Genomic DNA, 20444 nt, shown 5'->3' with positions numbered 1-20444 from the left:
CCTTATCAGTTTCAAAATTCTTATCATCAAATGCCTTCATGGCCTAAGCCCACACTACCTCAGCAAATTCCTTCAGCCCTATGTCCCTTCTTTTCTCTGACACTGGTCTACTTCTTGTTCCCTATACCTTATACTCCACCACTGGTAGGTGCTATTTTTGCTACTGCGCCCCTACCCTCTAGAACTTCCTCCCTAAACTACTCTGCCTTACATCTTTCCTTGTTACTTTCAAACGCCATCTCATAACATTTCTCTTCACATGCTTTTTCAGCCCCATTACCTAATTCCACGTATATTTAATTCCTCCCTACTGCTCTGTTTCCATCTTTTTTTGGTTGACTAGAATTATAGAATTATCAATGAACAGAAATCAAGATTCTATTGTATTTACTGTACTTGCACCGGGTAATACTGTTGTGGTGTAGCACATTGTAATAATTATCTCAGTTCAGTAATTTGAAAATGCACCAGTTCTATATTGACAGGGAGATAATAATTCTATAGATCAAGTCTGAAACTGCCCTCCATAGGCGATGGCTGATAGTCTGCCAGCAGGGTCATGGGAAGGGGGGCAGGAAAGGGATAAGTGGAAGTATGGAAAGGAGCCTCAGTACAGCAAACTTCACAGGAAAAAATTCAAAGCATGATGAGGGAAGAGGCTTGGGTGATTTACTCAGCCTGATTCAATGAGAACACCAAATTAACATTGGTTGACATTTATTAATGCAGAGTGTTTCAGCAAAGTTAAACTTCCATTTTGATTTTTAGACAAGGAAGTACTAATCATGACATTCACGTTTGTGTTGAATACATGGACAAACCTAAATACATTTAAAACAAGTACCAATAATAGTAAAAAGAACTGTTCCTTTTTTAATGGCTCATTGTGGACCATGCGGGCCCATGAGGTCCCAGGTTCAATCCCTGGTCTGTGTTGAAGCAGCTGGTTTAAGATGGGACAGCAGTCCTAGTGTTAAATATCTTCCTAAAATTTTGCATCCCCTCCCCCCCCCCTCCAAGGAGAAATTAGCCAGCATTCTTGTTCATGATCACTATTTAGTGACCACTGTTACAATTACGTGTATAGAAATTACAATACAGAAGCAGACCGTTCGACCCAAACAGACCACGTCGACGTTTATCCTCCACATGAGCTATAATCCTAATGGCATGTGCAGCCTACAACCATCAACTTAAACTATCTTTAAATGTTGACATGGTCTCTGCTTCAATCACTAATTCAAGTAGTACATTCCACAGCCTCACAACACTGTGTAAAAAGGTTTCTCCTGCTCTCCATCCTGAATCTCTTACATTTAATCTTATATCTATGTCCCTTTGTTCAGAACCCTCCATCACCAGAAACAGGGACAGCAAACAACCAATGGACTGAAATAGAACCAACCCAGAAACAGTAGGCAAAGATCTCCATAGGTGTCAACCAAAACCATATTTAACTTGCAAAAACATTGAAACTTTATAGAACATAATTTAAGATTTCCTTCACTGCTAACTTATAACCACCTTTATAGAACCATATCATGGTGACATCGTGAACAATTCCTGATTCACGTGGACAAATCTTTAATTTTCAAACAAGCGCCCCAGTTTCGAGTGTTTTCATTGCTCTTGCCTCTCTCTTTCTCCTCCTCCATTTCGATCTTTACCTCTTCCCTTCTTTTCTTGTTCATATGCTACCTTTCAACAACATTATCCACAGGTCGGTGTCAATTTTCACATGTAGACGACCGCCATAAACCCCTTGGTTCTTGCAATATTTTGGCTACCTGTACAATATTGCATCCAGAGCAAAGAAAAATTTCCTCAGCTCAATATCGACAAAATCAAAGCTATCCTTTGTAGTTCTTGTCAGTGCCTAAGACTAACAAACTCCGCAGGCTATCCACACAGGATGAATCTTGTGGTGCAGAATCTTGGTGCCCTATTTAATTCTCAGCTGAGCGTTTTAACCACAAATCCAGTCCATTACCAAGACCCATTTTGTAACTCCAGAAAATGGCTTCTTTACATCCCGATTTCTATCCCTTTGCTAAAGCCCATATCCATAACTTCATCACTCAAGGATTAACACCATAAATGCTTTACTAGTTGGCCTCCTGCCTGCGCTCGTAACAAATTATAATTCAAAACTGCAGCTCATATCCAGTCCCACAGTGTTCTGCACACCCATTATGATTCACAGTAATCCACCAAATCAATTTTATACTTGTGTTCAAATCCCTCCGTAGTCTTGCTCACCCCATTTTGAACTAACTTCTCAAACCATGTACGCTGCCCACATTTCTCACTCTTCATGCTTGCTCCCTGCTCTCGCCACTATCAGAAACTGATCACTCTGTATGATTATAAATTATAGTGACAATCAAGAAATTGTGACATTTTAATTATGACTACATATTATATGACTACATATTTCAAAGATGACAAGCCAAACTGAGCAGTACCTCACACAAACCATTCAACCACAACAGACATAAATTCACATTCACACAGAAAATTTTCCATCATTCTGCAGCATTAAACTTTAACATCTTCAATCATTCACATCTTCAATATTTCTTTAAAATTAAAGGTGTGCAAAGTACAAACAAATTGTAAAATTCAAGTTTTATATGATGCAATGCAAACAAAATGTGACGGAATGCCAATACTCCAATCCATATCATAATCCATTCAATAAATGTAATTAGTTTTCAGCCTGCTTGCCAAGTGGGATATCTTATTAGTGTGAAAATTAATGTGGGCCATTAAGAGAAGTATGGTTCCGGTGGCACATTCACCCAAAATGAATCCGAATATCGATGAATATTTGGACACTAAGGGAATCAAGGGATATGGAGATAGGGCGGGAGAGTGGAGTTGAGGTAGATCAGCCATGATCTTACTGAATGGCGGAGCAGGGTCGTGGGGCCATATGGCCTACTCCTGCTCCTATTTCTTATGTTATGTTCTTAAATCACAGAATCATAGAATTCCATTAATCCAGCTGAAACCCCCTCATTTCTAATCAGTTATCTAATATCTTTCATGCTAAACTATAATTGCTACGAAGTTTATCAGAATGTATCAGAGTATGCACAGTACCCCAGGAAAATAAACCTAGACCAGGCATTTAAACAATCTTGACCTCCATGCTGCACAGACAATCAAGGGCGGCCAAGTTGCTCACCCAAATGGGGGAAGAATCAAAGAGGTATTAACAGCTTTGCCGATTGAGAGATCTGGACGTATATTAGCTCCCGGTCTGCCGATGCCTCGAATTTAAAATTCTCATCCCTGTGTTCAAATCCCTTCATAGCTTCGCCTCTCCCTACCTCTGTAATCTCCTCCAGCCCGACAACCCTCCGAGATCTCTGCACTCCTGCAATACTGGCCCCTTGTGCATCCCTGATTTTCATCGTCCCACCATTGGTGGCTGTGCTTTCAGCTGCCTTGGGCCTAAGCTCTGGAATTTCCTCCCTAAATCTCTCCGCCTCTCTACCTCTCTATCCTCCTTTAAGACACTCCTTAAAACTTACCTCTTTGACCAAACTTTTGGTCACCTGTCCTAATATGTCTTCATGTGGCTCGATGTCAAATTTTGTTTGCTAACGTTCCTGTGAAGAGTCACTAGCAATAATAATCACTTCATGTGTTTGTTTATCTGTTATTTTAACAGGAGCACGTTGAACTATTTATTTACTTCATGTTGTATTGAAGTCTACATCTTAAAATCACCTCTTGCATGAGGGCGAGGGGGCGCGTGGTGGAGAGGCGGGGGGGGCGCGCGGAGGAGGCAATTTTTAAAAAAATGATGAAATGAAAAGATGTAGACTGCAATACAACATGAAGTAAATAAATAGTTCAACGCACTCCTGTTAAAATAACAGATAAACAAACACATGAAGTGATAATTATTATTGCTAGGGATTCTAACTTATTTTGTTCTTTTGAACTTGTCAAAAGGGTTTACTTTCTTCTTCTGTTAACAAAAATCATTAAAAAAAGTAAAGTGCGTGAAAATGTGCATTCCAGAACAGGCATGGGGGACTGGATGTTGTGCTTTTAGACACACCTGACTGTTTGCCACAAATGTGGAGGTGAGAATCAATTATACTTTTGCTGATTATTAACGTCACTCCTCATATTTCTTGTAAATGTTGACTGCTCTTATATAGATGGTGTGGGTTCTATCCCCACAGAAACAAAGGGACCTCAACCAGGTGTGCATGAACAAGCTGAAATCCGTAAAGTTATAGAACATAACTGTGACTCATATACAAACAAGTCAAGAGTCTACATCACAGGAGCACAGCACAGCAATTTCCCAATTTATAGGAATCCCAATATAATTTGTTTAAATTAAGTGAAGCTCAGCACCACTTCCATCATCTCTACTTCCAAACCCTGGCAATTCCCTCAGTGCAGAGACAGGAATGCTCAATAAAACCAGTTATTGTGCACACCAGGGAACATCCTGCAAAAGCGGCTGAAACCACTCTTGAAGAAAATCAACAGCCAGGTATGCCCCAGAAAGTTACTTTGGGGAAAATTATTAAAAGATTTTAAAAGCTGCTTTTTTGTTTATTAGGAAAATAATTCTGCTTTGGGAACCATCATTAATTAAGAACACCTGACACCTTCAGAAACTATCAGCTAAATTTAAATCTTTTTTGCTTCAAGCTTGTGCGCAACCAACAGTGGGAGGAAAAAACTGGTTTTAGCAGCCCGCAATCCCACTCGCAATGGATCTGACTGGTTCATATCGACCATTACAAAACCCGGGGAAAAGGCTGATTTTTCTTGTGAAATGCTGACAAGGTGTCCCATGAGTTGAAAAGCTAAGGTTAGTTTAAAAACCCGATGTTTGGCATGTTTGCTATTTATGATTTTGTTACACAGTGATCAGAACAATTCTTCTTCCAAAATAAAATCATTTCTAGCGACTCAGTTGCAGAGTAGAAGGATAAAAATGTAATACAAACTGTGCATTATACGATACAAATGTCCCGTACTCAAGAATGGTCCATGTTCACATTAATATAATGAAATCTATGACAGCTTTATCCTGAAACAAATGAGGTCTGTCACAACTGTGGTTAGCAGCCTTGAATTTTCAAAATAATTAAATCAGTATGTATTTTTTTTGTATATACATTTGAGGTTCTGCCATGTAACAAGTAAAGTTTTACATAATAAATCTCAAACTTACTGCTGTTTACCATAATTATACTTACGACATTCCAGAAACTGTTTTAACCTCTCAAAAACTGTGTTCAGAAATTCCTAAAAAAAACAAATAGGGGGGAAACACCATTAATCAATACCAACAAATAACATTTACCTGAGGAAGGAGGAAGCCTCCGAAAGCTTGTGAATTTAAAATAAAATTGCTGGACTATAACTTGGTGTTGTAAAATTGTTTACAACAAATAACAAGTGCAACAGGCCAGGGATAACAAAAACACATTCTATTCACGTTAGTGAAGAGTTTTGAAACTATTACATTGAAATGTTTCAACTTTTATTTTTAGCTGCATTGTTCTTTCACAACAAAACTCTGAAAATCATGTTCATTAGACGGTTAATAGGAAAGTTCACCTGCAAGTTCTGAACATTTTTTTAATTCCGTGAAGTCTAGAAACTTCTATCAAGACTATATATTCATAAGTGAAGGCTGATAAAAACTGGAACTAGGTCTATCTATTAGATTTATGGATTGAGTGATTCTTCAATTATATTTTTTCAAATATCAAATTGGTGAATACCCCAAGAGTCTAATGAAGTTGAACACATTTCAGATTTAGAATTATGGCTAAAAGAGAAATTGTTATGAAGTAAACATGATAAATCATTTTCTCATGTAACCAGGCATAATCAAAAACAAAAATTAAATAACTTCAGTGAGACATATAACATCCTATATTTATATTATTACAAACCTTATGCCTATTTTGAGGACCAAAGTGGGCTGCAAGGGGAGATTGAAAAGATCGTGGAATGGGCAAAAAAAAGTGGCAGGTTTTACATTTTGGTTAAAAAATAAAATTATACTTTGAATGGGGGGAGTTAATGTGGAAGAGCAGAGAGATTTGGGGGTTTAGGTTCACGAGACAATAAAGGCTGCACCTAAAGTGCATCCACCAGCTTAAATATCACCTCCCTCCACCACCGGCTACAGCGTGTATTATCTGCAGGATGAACTGCAGCAAGTCGGCAAGGTTTTTTCAGCAGCACATCCCAAACCTGTGTCCTCCACCACCGAGAAGGACAAGGGCCTCAGGTGCACGGGAAGAACATCACCTCCAAGTCACGCACCATCCTGACCTGAACATAAAGCGCCGCTGGATCAAATTCCTGGAACTCCCTACCTAACAGCATTGTGGGAATACGTTCACCACATGGACAGCAGCGATTCAAGAAGGTGGCTCACCACCACCTTCTCAAGGGCAACAAATGCCGGCCTTGCCTGCAATCCCCACATCCCGAGAATGATGAAAAAAGGTATCAAATAATGCGTTAGAGTAGATAAGTGATTGTTATTTTCAAAACTCTGGTTTTACAGGATCTTTCTGAATGTTTTGAGACATTAAAACAAATTGTCCCTTAAGTATTGCCCATGCTAAAACTTTGTAAGTTCCAAGTTATTGTAGCATTTGCTGTATAGCTTGGTCCTTATGCATGCCAAATGAGATGTTTAAGACACTAACTGCATTAAATATATAATTCTCCAGCTTACATGTATCAACCAAAAATGCAACAGAACAATTGATGGTTGAAAAGCAGTTTTTGTGGTAGCACTGTTCGAAGAAAAACAACATTACAACCTCAGAGGTCCTGAATTTGCTTCAGGATCCCAAACTGAATCAAGCCTGCCTGCCTGCCACTGTCATTTTAGCCGATACTCAGCAAGCCTTCACCAAAAGCACCCATAGTGGGAGGCTCCACCTAAGGGAAGGAGACAAAGTCTCACCCCGATGCAAGCAGACATCAGATTGCAACAATCACAGTTTAGTACCAGTCATGTATCAATCTCCTAACCAGACCTCCTCATCATACCAAACTGAAAGATGTAATGCATAAGTAGTTCATACAAGAAAACATTTAATAAAATTTAAGTTGCCTTTGTGAAAAAAACATTTCACAAGAAACAGAATAGATACACACACATGAATCAAATGAAGAAAAACATCTTTTGATATTAAGATTAAAATTGCATTCAGGGAATACCCTACTGACGGCTGTACGGTGGGATAATGAAAACTGCTCCCTCATTGACTTAATGGACAATTTCAACGGCCAGTGCAATAGTGATTCATTTAGATTCGCAGGTCTCGGGTTCAATTCCTGGTTTATGCTGAATTAACTGATCTCAGCTGGGGCAACAATTGAAACACTGCAACTGGCCTTAAAGAAGGGAAAAAGAAAAATCAGCCAAGGTTCCATCTCTGATTTTTATGCAGCTGGAAAGTGAATGCATCAGCAAAGAACAGGATAAACTTTCGCTGCAATATCCTCCACAATCAAATCGTCCACCAACACTCAATATCTATGCTCACTCTACAATAGCCACGTGTATGAGGTACCAGGAATCTAATGAAATGTATGAACATATCCCAGCAACAACCAGTACTTCAGGATAGAAGGGGAGAAAACTGGCCCAAAAATCCCAGCCTAAACAAAAAATTCAGTTGACACAGAAAATGTTCAAACTGGACAAAAACTCTTTGTATGTTAGTCAGCTTGGTGGACTTAACATACAGCATAGAGGAGCCATAACCTTCCTATGTGTCACTCAAAACACTGAACTGTACATTAAATACAGAGACACAAAGTGTTTAATCTTTCAACAGTGAAAACTTTGAATGTAAATGCAAACCTATAAGAAACAGACTCTACATTATATATTGAAAGCAATTTATCCAAACAATTTTGGGATGACAGAAATTTACAACGAGCACTTTGAGGGCTAAAATATTGTTTAGATAGCTAGAGCTCTCTAAATTGTCTTGCATAATTGAGTGGGGTCATATAAGGGCAGCAATGTTCCAAAGGTACCTTGATAGAAATGCACAAGGGAGGCAAGGTCCAAGTGTAATGAACACCAGAACATTGTGAAGCAGGGTGGGGGGAAAAGGGGAAACATAACACACCATAATTTTTTGCTAATTGACAATAACAATGGCCATTCACAGAAAGGGCTTGATTTTCGCACCCCCGAGCGGGTACGTTCATGGCGGGGGGGGGGGGGGGGGCTGCTAAAATCGGGGATTCCCTGGGCGGGTCTGGAGCCCGGCTCCAACCCGGCCACTTCTGGGTTCCCCAGTGACGCGCTGACATGCGCGCAGCCCCCGCATGTGGGACTCCCACCGGCAACTATAGCCGGTGGGGTGTCACTTAAGGTAATCATTAAGGTACTTCAGGTCGTTTAGAGACTTGATTAACATGATATTTTAGGAGGGGTGGGATTTTCCAAACAACTGGGACTGTTTCCCGTACTGGGGGAAACATTCCCGGTTTAAATGGACGTGTTGCAGCCATCAGCCTGTGGCAGCTGCAAAGGTCCATTTGACAGTTGGGGGGTGGTGGGGGAGGAGGGAAAGACCCTCACTCATTGCAGGAGGCCACTCTGACACTTTGGACAAAGTTTGGCCTCCACACCCTCCTCCTAACAATCAAATTCACAAACTTGCACACTTACCCCGGTGTCCAGACACATTTATCTACCTTGCGGACCCCCTCAAATGTACATCTTGCGGACGGGGGCCACCGTAGCTGCAGTCATGACCTCCTCGGAGGACGAGCAGCATCATCAGCCTCGCCGGCCAACTCCGACACGTGGAGCTCCACAACACAATGCTGTGACACATCCACCTGCACAGCAGGAAGGAGGGCAACCGCAGAGAGAGATGCGTCGCAGAAGGCACTACCCTCGCCACAGGGTCTACAGACCAAGGCTCAACTTCCTGGACCTCTCTGAGCAGCAATGCACACGGAGGCTCAGAGTCACTCGACATGTAGTCGCGGACATCTGCAGCCTCCTTCATGCCGAGCTGCTCCCGGCTGGCCCAAGCACCATCTTCCTACCTGTCGCTGTTAAAGTCACCACTGCCCTCAACAACTTCTCCTCCGCATCCTTCTAGGGTGCCACCGGGGACATCGCCGACGTCTCTCAGTCGTCTGCACAAAAGAGCCCTGCAAATACACCTACACCCACTCTGCAGTGACACAATGGGTGGCATCAGTGGTGGGTCCTCATAGTGATTCTCAGGAAAGGGCTTATTGCACAAACCAGACAAGATTCGCAAAGACGTCGCAGTAGTGGTGACAATATATGTTATGTGAGTTGATCAGAAATCAAATATAGGTAAAAACCATGACAAACCCTCAAACACCCTTGTGCATCCCCTTCATGCTCACGACCCGTTTGCCTTACGCTTCCTACTGCACATATATGATGCATGCCCTGTGGCTGCAGCACAGGTCATGGCAGGTTGAGTGAGGCTGACCGTGAAAGAGATGCATGAGAGGGTGAGCATGAGATAGAGCCATGAGATTGTATGAGGATTAGGGTGAGTGGTAGTGGCGGGATGAGTACTGGCGAGGTGAGTAAGTGCAGGTAAGATGAGGATGAGCTTTGAGTGGGTGTGAGGAGTGATGTGATCGATTAGTGTTGGCAATGCAGAAGGAGATGTGGGGTGGGGGTGGTGATGTGGCAGACGGAGTGTAGGGGAATGAGTAAGTGTACTCACTTTGGCTGACCTACTTAGGTCACTGAAGCGCCTCCTGCACTGTATGCAGGTGCGCGATTTGTTGGTGGTACAGGTGACCTCCTCTGCCACCTCCAGCCAGGCCTTCTTGGTGGCAGAGGCAGGCCGCTTCCTCCCGCCCGCCGGGGAGAAGATCTCTGTCCTCCCCCTCCTCCTCACCCCATCCAATAATACCTGGAGTGAGGCATCATTAAACCTGGGAGCAGCCTTTCCCCTGGGCTGCTCCATGCTATAATTTTTCCTATTTCCTGCAGCATCAGTCAGTGGAGGTCTGCCCCTTTAAAAAGGGCTCCTCCAGCTGACAGCCTATGCTGCGCACGAGTAGTCCACCCGCTGCGCAGCTTTCCAGCGTGAAACCCGGAAGCACAGGTAAGTGGCTCCAATTAGCCTGTGATTCTGTGCGGAGCACCCCGATTTCACTGGGCGCATTAGCTACGCGCCCAGTCGACCCCCTGCTGCGAACTCTCCACCCTCCTAATATCGAGCCCAAAGTGTTTAAAGGAAAGAATTTGCATTTATATAGCACCTTTAATGACCTCAGGATGTCCCAAAGCGCTTGAAGCCCATGCAGTAGACAGATTAAGTGAGTGGGAAAAACTATGGCAAATGGAGGGCATCCACTTTGGACCCAAGAAAAATAAATCGGAGTATTTTGTAAATGGTGCGAAAGTAGGAACTTTAGTGGTGCACAGAGATTTGGGAGTCCAAGTACCCCTCATTAAAAGCTAGCAGAGAGGTGTAAAGAAACAATTAAAAGGGCTAATAGAATGTTGGTCTTTATCTCAGGGGGGCTGGAATACAAAGAGGAGGAAGTTATGCTTCAGTTGTATAGGGCCCTAGTCAGACCCCATCTGGAGAACAGTGTAGAGTTTTGGGCACTGAACCTCAGGAAAGATACAGTGACCTTGGAGGGGGTGTAGTGCAGATTCACTAGAATGATACAAGGGCTTACAGTATTAAGTTATGAGGGTGCATAAACCTGGCTTATATTCCGTTGAGTATAGGAGATTGAAGGGTGATCTGATCAAGGTGTTCAAAACATTCAAAGGATTTGACAGGGTAGATACGGAGAAACTATTTCCTCTAGTGGGGGAATCAAGAATAAGGGGATATCACTAAAATTAGAGCTCAGTTATTCAAGTGTCCACTACAGGAAATCAATCCAGCAAGCACTTCCCTTTTTACGCAACTATCCAAGCCACGTGTTGCATTCTCTGCCTGACTGTACCAATCTTGGCCCAACAGTGCCCACGCGTTAACCATCAGCAATCCCATGGGAGATCCACACACATTATACATATACTAATGTCTGAAAATTATACAGCACAAATAATTTCCTTTTAAAAAAAGGGCATTTCTTGATAAATCTGCAGTGATCTCACAATTGTTAATCCTTTGGTAAAAATTAAATTAAAAACAATGGTTGCTGAGGGCACTGATACTAGCAAAAATTTCCAACATAAAAAAATTGCTAAAAAACTAAATACAAATCTTCCATAAATTGAAACAGTATGTGATAGTAGGTAATGATTTTAAGCATGTAATACAGCTGTGGAGTTCAGATAACTGCTGTAAACAACTTCAGATTCAATCAAAAGCAAAATACTGCGGATGCTAGAAATCTGAAATAAAAACAGAAAATGCTGGAAATACTCAGGTCAGGCAGCATCTGTGGAGAGAGAAACAGAGATGACCTGACAAAAAGTCATCGACCTGAAGCATTAACTCTGTGTCACTCTTCACCGATGCTGCCTGACCTGCTGAGTATTTCTAGCATTTTGTTTTTATTTCAGATTCAATCATATAATTTACAGCAGCTGCCTCAAACCAATCCAGGTTCCCATTATTTTGTTTAATGTTATCAGAATGCAATGTTTTCCAGTATTTTGCAATTCCTCTGCCAAATGCCCATTGTGATTTTCTGACAAAGTGATCGAAATCAAACCAACTCCTTTCAATTTTATCAATTCCTTGATAATAATAGAAGCAATCATGCATGGAGGAACACTGTCGTATACCCCATGGCTTCAGCCCCAGAGGGCAGTGACCAAGTCAAACTGTTTGGTTCAAATAATTGGACTGAACAGTCTTGGGCTAGGAGGGGGAAAAAAAGTTAGCAGGGATCCCACTCCTGATTACTATTCAGTATTCCCCTTTGGAACGAGTGGATACCAGGTCAGGACAAGGATGAGCTCTTTTATACTTTTCATATTTTTAAATGAATGACACCATGTGAAAAACTACGTTCCAGCATTACTGTCAAAATCAATACAACGGTATGAATAAATGGAGAGCCAGTGCAGAAGATGATCTGGCCTCAGTCCAAAGGAGGCATATTTAATCCCGAAGCTCTCCTAGCAGAGACTTCAGTCAAGCTCCCAAGTGGAATAGTGGTAAACGGCATAGATTCATATGAGATCATTTGGCCCATCGTGCCTTGCCAGCTTTTTGAAATAGCTATTTCCTAAGTTACATTTATCTGGCCTTTACTCATACTCTTTTAACCATTTTTTCAAATATTTACCCACTTTCCTAAATTGTGAGTATGAATTCTGCTCCCACTATTGTTTCTGGTGCAGCATTCCATATCCAAATAACCTGGATAACTAGAGAACTAGTGTGGGGATAGATCAAAGCTGTCTGACCTCAGTGCAAAGGCAAACTATGGGAACTATGAGAATAGGCCAATCTATTTATATATATATATATATATATATATATATATATGTACACTCTCTCATGAATATATAGTGTGTATATACACACACACACTAGAAGCATTAGAAATAAGATGCTAGATCTGGAGGGGCGATGGTACCAGAAAACGATGATATAATAGGAACATCAGAATCTTAGCAAATGGAAATGAATATATTGTTCAGAGGTATTGAGTGTTCAGAATGGATAAAGTAGATGAAAAGGAGGTGATGCAGTTACATGTGTCAGAGACACCTGAAAGGCTAAAGAAGTTGTTCCAGTGAGTTGTAGAAAACTACATAACAAACCACTCTGGTAAGACATCTCTAATATTAAAAAAATCCAAGCTAACAAGGGGTATACTATAGAGATCTAGGTCAGCATAAGATAGTCCACTGTGTGAAGAAATAGGAAGATATGCAAGAACAAGAAAGTTATTTTAATGGAGGACTTGAATCAACCTAATATAAATAAAAACCCAAGCGGTCCATACTCAGAGCTGGTAATTAAATGCATGATTGCGTTATGACCCAGTGCATCAGAGAAGCCACGAGTGTGTTCACCTCAAGCCGGTATTCATAAATGGCCCAATGCACAGAAAAAGGGAAGTAGTGACACCCTGGGAAACAGCAACCACAGATTGATCACGTTCAACTCGGATTCATATCTACCAGAAGCCAGATACGTAACTTTAAGAGAGCTACTCTCAAAGATACTAGTAAACAACTTAAGCAAACAGATTGGGGAAGACTATTCAACACTTCAGGAGACATCACATGAAACATCTTTAAAGGCATACTGTTAAGCATGCAGGTTAAATACATACCTAAAACCAGCATATTCAGAGTAAACAGACGTGACTTAAATACATGAATAAATCTAAGTGAAATAAAGAGAAAAAAATTATCTCTACGTATCCTGCAAGGAGTATAGGGATGGGACTCACTGGGACATACAGAAACATGTTTAAGCAGCAATTACGGGGCAAAGAGAGACCAAGGAAAAAAACATAGCTGCAAAATATAACAGTAAGAAAATCTTTCACTGTTTCAACAGTAAAAGGCCACACAGAGAAGAGATGAGACCCATAAAAGATACAAACTGGCTCAAAACAGGATCCAGCTAAAGCTATCAAGGCATTGGGTTGTATTATTAAAACCATTCAGTATAAATCTAAGGACACTATTTTGACACTACACAAGTCGCCGGACAGACCGCATCTGGTGTACTGTGCCCAGTTTGGGTCCCCCCACATGGTGGGTGATATAGCGGCTTTGGCAAAGGTCCAGAGGAGAGCTACAATAATGACTCCTAGCTTCAAGAACCTCAGCCAGTCAAATAGGCTCAAGGGCCTTGGTCTATTTACTTTAGAGTAGCACAGACTTAGAGGTGACCTGATAGAGGTCAATAAAATAATCAAAGTGCTGGATAGCGTCCCTATTGATAGATTATTCCAGTTTAACAGGTTGGGGAGGACCAGGGGACACTAGTTTAAAATATGGAAGAGTAGGAATAGACTGGAAGTTAGGCAGTTCTTCTTTTCCCAGAGAATTGTGAGCCTCTGGAATACATTGCCAGCTGGTGTAGTTGTTGACTTTCTGCATGCCTTCAAGACGAAGTTGGACTGGTTCCTGACTGGGGCAGAGATCACATCACATTGAAGACAAGTGTCTTTATAGATAACACTTGGTCCATGAGATCTCTTGGACTGGTTTCAATCGCCTGAGGGGGTCAGGAAGGAATTTTACAGAGTATTTTTTTCCCGTATTGGCCCTGGGTTTTTTCTGTTTTTTGCTTCTCCCAGGAGATTACATGGCTGCGGGGGTGGGATTTCGGGGGATGGAAGAAGTGTTTAGCCATGATGGTCTGGCCATCGTGATGTAGGGCAAGCTTAATAGACCAGCTGGTCTTTTCCTGCCCGTCAATTTCCTATACTCATACATAAGGGCCAATTAACATTCTGAATGTGTATTTTCTTTAAGTATTCTCAAGGGAAGGTAGTTAATGACTGGTGAACTGAGATGGAAGTCGTAAAACAATAAATTCCCAGAGATAATTGGCATTTATCCCAAAGTGCTCAAGGAGACTATGAGGCAGTGACAATTATAAGAGAGCTATTGCACAGTACATATCAGTAAGTTGGAAACAGGCTAATTTGATGCCTATGTTCAAAAAGGATGATAAATCAGACTTGGGTAAAAACAGACCCATTGGTCTTAGTTCAATCCCATATAAAATAATGGAATCGACTATCAGGTATAAACTTGAAGATTATCTGTACAAAAGCAACTTAATTCAATAACGTTCAGCTTGGAACATCCTGCCTGATCAACCTCCTTGACTTTTTTGATGTGACAACCAAATGTTGTACTTCAACTTCCAGAAGGCATTTGACAAAGTTCCACAGAAAAGGCAACTAGTTGAGCTCAAAGCTGTGAAGATTCAGGGTAAATCGTGGATGTGGATTAAAAAAAACTTGTCTGAAGAGTAGAAAACAATGGTTATTTGCTACAGGAGTTACATCGGAATGGGGGGTGGGGGTTGTATGGAGTGGGATGCCTGAGGGATTGATGTTGGGACCACTACTGTTCTTAAATCAGATTAATGACTTAGACTCCAAAAATCAATGCAAAGTGGTCAAATTTGCAGATGATATTCAATTCGGAGTGGTGGCGGAATCGGAGGAGACAGATCAAAAATTACAGTATGAGCTGGTTCAACATAGGTAAGTGGGCAGAACAAACACTGATTAAATTTAATACAGGCAAATGTAAAAAACATATTAGAAGGAAAATTGGTCACACACATACTCGATGAGTGGTGCTGAAATAGCCAAGGATGAAGTTGAAACAGACTATGGAGATTTAGTTGATTCAATGCGCAACATGTCCTATTGATGCAGAGCAGTAATTAATAAAGCCAATAAAATATTAACTATGTAGCCAAGACAGTAAATACAAGTCAGAGGAAGTCATGGTCAAATAATATCGTGGTCTGGTCAAGCTACACCTTGAGTACTATGTCCAGTTCTGTTCAGCAAGACACAGGGAAGACATTCAAGCACTGGAAAGAAGGGAAGAGCCACAAGGAAGATCCTTAGTCTTATAGGTGTTAGTTATAAGGAAAGATTGGTGAACCTAAAGGTATACAAGATTGTAAATTGCATGGAAAAAGTAAATCTGGAAAATCATTTCAAATGAAATTGCAAGAGTTAGACAAGGGTTCAAAGATTCAAACTAGTGAAAGGCAAATTCAGGTCTGATATAAGGAATTTGGAAGGGAGTCCTAAACAGAGTAATAGAAGTGAAAACCCTGGAATCGTTTAAGAACCAACTGGATTTTGTAATAGAGGAATTTTTGGGTCATTCTGGATTGCTGAGCTAAGATGGACCGAATGGCCTTCTTCATCCATAATTATTTTGTGAACCATCCACCCAAAAAAAAATTTCAACCCTCTCCCTTCGTTCTTTTGATGATCCAAAATTTATGCCCTCTCGTTACCAACTCAAAGACCAATGAAAATAGATTTTCCCCACTTAACATTTTTAAAATTTGTACTCAAGATCTGGGGATGTTAGCAAGACAGTATTTATTGCCTAGTCCCAGCAGCTCTGAGAAAGTGGAGTCGGCCTTCTTTGGGGTGATGGTGCTCACACAATGGTGTTAATTAGGGAATTACACAATACTGGCCCAGCAATATAGGAACAATATATGTCCATGTCATGATGATGTGCGACTTAGAGACAATGGTGTTCCCACGACTTTACTGCTCCTGTCCTTATCGGTGGTAGTGCTCTCAAGAAGGAAGGTCGTGTTGGAGTAACCCTAAGTTGCTGTACAGTATCATATAGATAACACAGTATGCCAGTGTGCCAGTGAAAGAGGAGGTGAATATATGGTACATATATTGCCTGCCACTTGTCAGGCCAAGCTGGGGTGTTATCCAAGTCCTGCTGTAGGCCAGTATGGGCTACTTCATTACTGGAGGAGTTGTGAATGGAATTCAACACTGGAATTATCAGCACCAATCCCCAGTCCACCCATTATGATGAAGGGAAGGTCATTGATGAAGCAATTGAAGATAATTGGGCCGAGGATACTTTCCTAAGAAATTCCTGCAGCAATGTCCTGGGGCTATAATGATTGCCCTCTAACAACAACCATCTTCCTGTGTGTCAGGTATGTCTAGATCCAGTGGAGGGGTTTCCCCTTCATCGTCATTTACCTCGATTTTGTTAGGACTCCTTGGTGACATTGTTAGGCAAACGCTGTCCTGATGTCGAGGGCAGCTACTCTAACCTCGAGTGTTCAGCTTCTGCACCCATGTCTGGATCAAGGCTGTGATGAGGTCTGGAGCGACTGGTTTTGGCAAAACTTGAACTGATCTTTGCTGAGCAGTTTCAAGGTGCATAGGTGTCGTTTAGTGGCACTGATGACGACTCCTTGCATCATTTCACTGATAGGGAGGAAGTTAATACGGCAGTAATTGACTGGATTAAATTTATTCTGTTTTTTATGGAATTTTCCACATTGTCCAGCAGTCACTGTCACAGCTGTACTGGAATATCTTGGCTATGGGGAGCAGCTAGCTCTGGTGTACTGGTCTTCAGCACTACAACCTAATGGTTGCTTACTCTTTTCTTCATTGCTTTTAATCAACCTGCCCTCCCACTTCTGGAGATTACTGCATCCAAGTCACTATGCACCTCTATTCCTTTTAAAGTTTTACCATTTAGCACATAGTTTCTCTCATTTTTTCCCAGGACATTGCTGCAGGAGTTCCTCAGGGCAGTGTCCCAGGCCCAACCATCTTCAGCTGCTTCATCAATCACCTTCCCTCCATCATAAGGTCAGAAATGGGGATGTTTACTGATGATTGCACAGTGTTCAGTTCCATTCGCAAACCCTCAGATAACGAAGCAGTCCGAGCCCGCATGCAGCAAGACCTGGACAACATCCAGGCTTGGGCTCATAAGTGGCAAGTAACATTCGCGCCAGATAAGTGCCAGGCAATGACCATCTCCAACAAGAGAGAGTCTAACCACCTCCCCTTGACATTCAACGGCATTACCATTGCCGAATCCCCCACCATCAACATCCTGGGGGTCACCATTGACCAGAAACTTAACTGGACCAGCCATATAAATACTGTGGCTACAAGAGCAGGTCAGAGGCTGGGTATTCTGCAGCGAGTGACTCATCTCCTGACTCCCCAAAGCCTTTCCACCATCTACAAGGCACAAGTCAGGAGTGTGATGGGATACTCTCCACTTGCCTGGCTGAGTGCAGCTCCAACAACACTCAAGAAGCTCGACACCATACAGGACAAAGCAGCCCGCTTGATTGGCACCCCATCCACCACCCTAAACATTCACTCCCTTCACCGGCGCACTGTGGCTGCAGTGCGTACCATCCACAGGATGCACCGCAGCAACTCGCCAAGGCTTCTTCGACAGGACCTCCCAAACCCGCGACTTCCACCACCTGGAAGGACAAGAGCAGCAGGCACATGGGAACAATACCACCTGCACGTTCCCCTCCAAGTCACATACCATCCCAACTTAGAAATATATCGCCGTTCCTTCCTTCATCGTCGCTGGGTCAAAATCCTGGAACTCCCTTCCTAACAGCACTGTGGGAGAACCTTCACCACACGGACTGCAGCAGTTCAAGGTGGCGGCTCACCACCACCTTCTCAAGGGCAATTAGGGATGGGCAATAAATGCCGGCCTCGCCAGCGACGCCCACATCCCATGAATGAATAAAAAAAAATATAAGCTGCCATGTCAGGTGGACATAAAAGATTCCAAAGCACTATCTGAAGATGAGCAGGGAAGAAATCCAGGTGTCCTGGTCACCATTTATCCCACAATCAACATCAGTGAAACAGATTAACTGATCATTTATCTCATTGTGTTTGTGGTACTTGCTGTGCACAAATTGGCTGGTGCATTTGCCTACATTATAGTACCAACTATACTTCAAAAATACTTCATTGAAATACTTTGGAACATCCTGAGGATGTGAATGGTGCTATATAAATGCAAGTCTTTTCTTTCTTTATAGATAGCCATTTTCTGAGGCTGAACCAGACCGTTAACAACCTTGGCGTCCTATTTGACCCTGAGCTGAGCTTCCACCACATATCCACTCCATTACCAAGAGCACCTACTTCCACCTCCATACATCATCCATCTCCGCCCCTGCCTCAGCTCACCAGCTGCTGAAACCCTCATCCTTGCCTTTGTTACCTCTGGACTCAACCATTCCAATGCTCTCCTGGCCAGCGTCCCATCTTCAACCCTCCATAAATTTGAGCTTATCCAAAACTCTGCTGTCCGTATCCTAACTTGCACCAAATCCCGTTCACCCATCACCCTGTGCTCGCTGACCCACATTGGTTCCCAATCTGGGAACGCCTCGATTTTTAAATTCTCATCGTTGTTTTCAAATCCCTCCATGGCTTTGCCCATCCTTATCTCTGAAACCTCCTCCAACCTTACAACCCTCCGAGATCGCTGCGCTCCTCCAATTCTTGCTTCTTGTGCATTCCCGATTTTAAATCGCTCCACCATTGGTGCGCTAAGTTCTGGAATTCCTTCCCTAAGCCTCTCCGCCTCTCTACCCCTCTCTCTTCCTTGAAGGCACTCCTTAAAACCTTCCTTCACCAGTCCTAATATCTCCTTATGTGGCTTGGTGTCAAATTTTGTTTGATAATGTTCCTGTGAAGCGCCTTGGGTCATTTTACTACATTAAAAGGCACTATATAAATGCAAGTTGGTGTTATTGATAATTGGTTTCTTGCTTTTTGAACAGAGGTGTTCCATTGGCAACCCTCCAGTCTTCTGGCTCAACTTCCATTTCCAAGGCTATCTGCAAGATTGCAGTCAGGGCCTCTTCTATTTCTCAATATTCTAGGCTGCATGCAAACAAGGTCTATTATTATGGAACTCTTGCTGCAGCTGCACCTCCCCCTTCGCCTACCTCATCCCCACCCCCACCCAACATGACACTTCCCTATCTTCTTTTCAGTGTTCAGCAAATTATAATATACTCACAACCAGATCCCTTCTTATTCCCAATTTTAACCATATAGGTTCAGCTTTGGATCGTCCCCATATCATTCCTTTGCTCTAGCACTATGACGGAATCTATGAATAACACTGCCACGTTTCTATTAATGCTATCATATCACTCCCATTTTGTTCATAAAGTTTGCTACAGCAAACAACTACTGCAGCTATAATAACTGCACATCCAACCAAGCATCTTCAGCTGCTACATATAGTGAATAGGCCAAAGTTGCTGTCAGTATACTGGTAAAACTTGGAATTGTGGAGGCTTAGATTCCTCAGTGCAAGTGGTAAAATTAGGAAGGCCGCCACAGCTAAATTGTATGAAGTGGAAAAGGTAGAAAATTAGGAAAGTAGGAAATTTTACGAATGTGAAAAGGGAAAAAAACACTTGGGGGAACAAGCTTCAGATCAGTATCCTCAACAACCTAAAGAGATACAGAAAGTTTAGAAGCTAAAGAAACCAATACAATCATCTTAATTCAACAGAGATGACTTATAGAGAAATCATTAGAGGTTTCTGTGTAGGATCCTACAGAAGAGCGTTTTGCTAAGGACTGGGTTCAGATCTTCTAGTCAGAAGATGAATTTTTTTTAAAATTCGTTCATGGGATGTGGGCATCGCTGGCGAGGCCGGCATTTATTGCCCATCCCTAATTGCCCTGGAGAAGGTGTAGAAGCCGCCTTCTTGAACCACTGCAGTCCGTATGGTGACAGTTCTCCCACAGTGCTGTTAGGAAGGGAGTTCCAGGACTTTGACCCAGCGACGATGAAGGAACGGCGATATATTTCCAAGTCGGGATGTGTGTGACTTGGAGGGGAACGTGCAGGTGGTGATGTTCCCATGTGCCTGGTGCTCTTGTCCTTCTAGGTGGTAGAGGTCGCGGGTTTGGGAGGTGCTGTC

The 20444-nt window shown here is 42.2% G+C and overlaps 1 protein-coding gene across 1 annotated transcript in view; it reads right to left on the bottom strand.

The window, feature by feature from the left end:
- Nucleotides 1-20444, bottom strand: part of ipo11 (importin 11) — a 711960-nt gene that overhangs the window by 566969 nt on the left and 124547 nt on the right. The window contains exon 8 of the mRNA XM_067986592.1: nt 5238-5286. Coding sequence (XP_067842693.1) covers nt 5238-5286 — 49 coding nt within the window. The remainder of the gene's footprint in view (nt 1-5237; nt 5287-20444) is intronic.

Source organism: Heptranchias perlo, chromosome 1 (assembly GCF_035084215.1).
Source record: "Heptranchias perlo isolate sHepPer1 chromosome 1, sHepPer1.hap1, whole genome shotgun sequence".
NCBI classification, from domain to species: Eukaryota; Metazoa; Chordata; class Chondrichthyes; order Hexanchiformes; family Hexanchidae; genus Heptranchias; species Heptranchias perlo.
The sequence above is the reverse complement of the archived record's forward strand: the minus strand, read 5'-3'. Positions and strand labels throughout refer to the sequence as shown.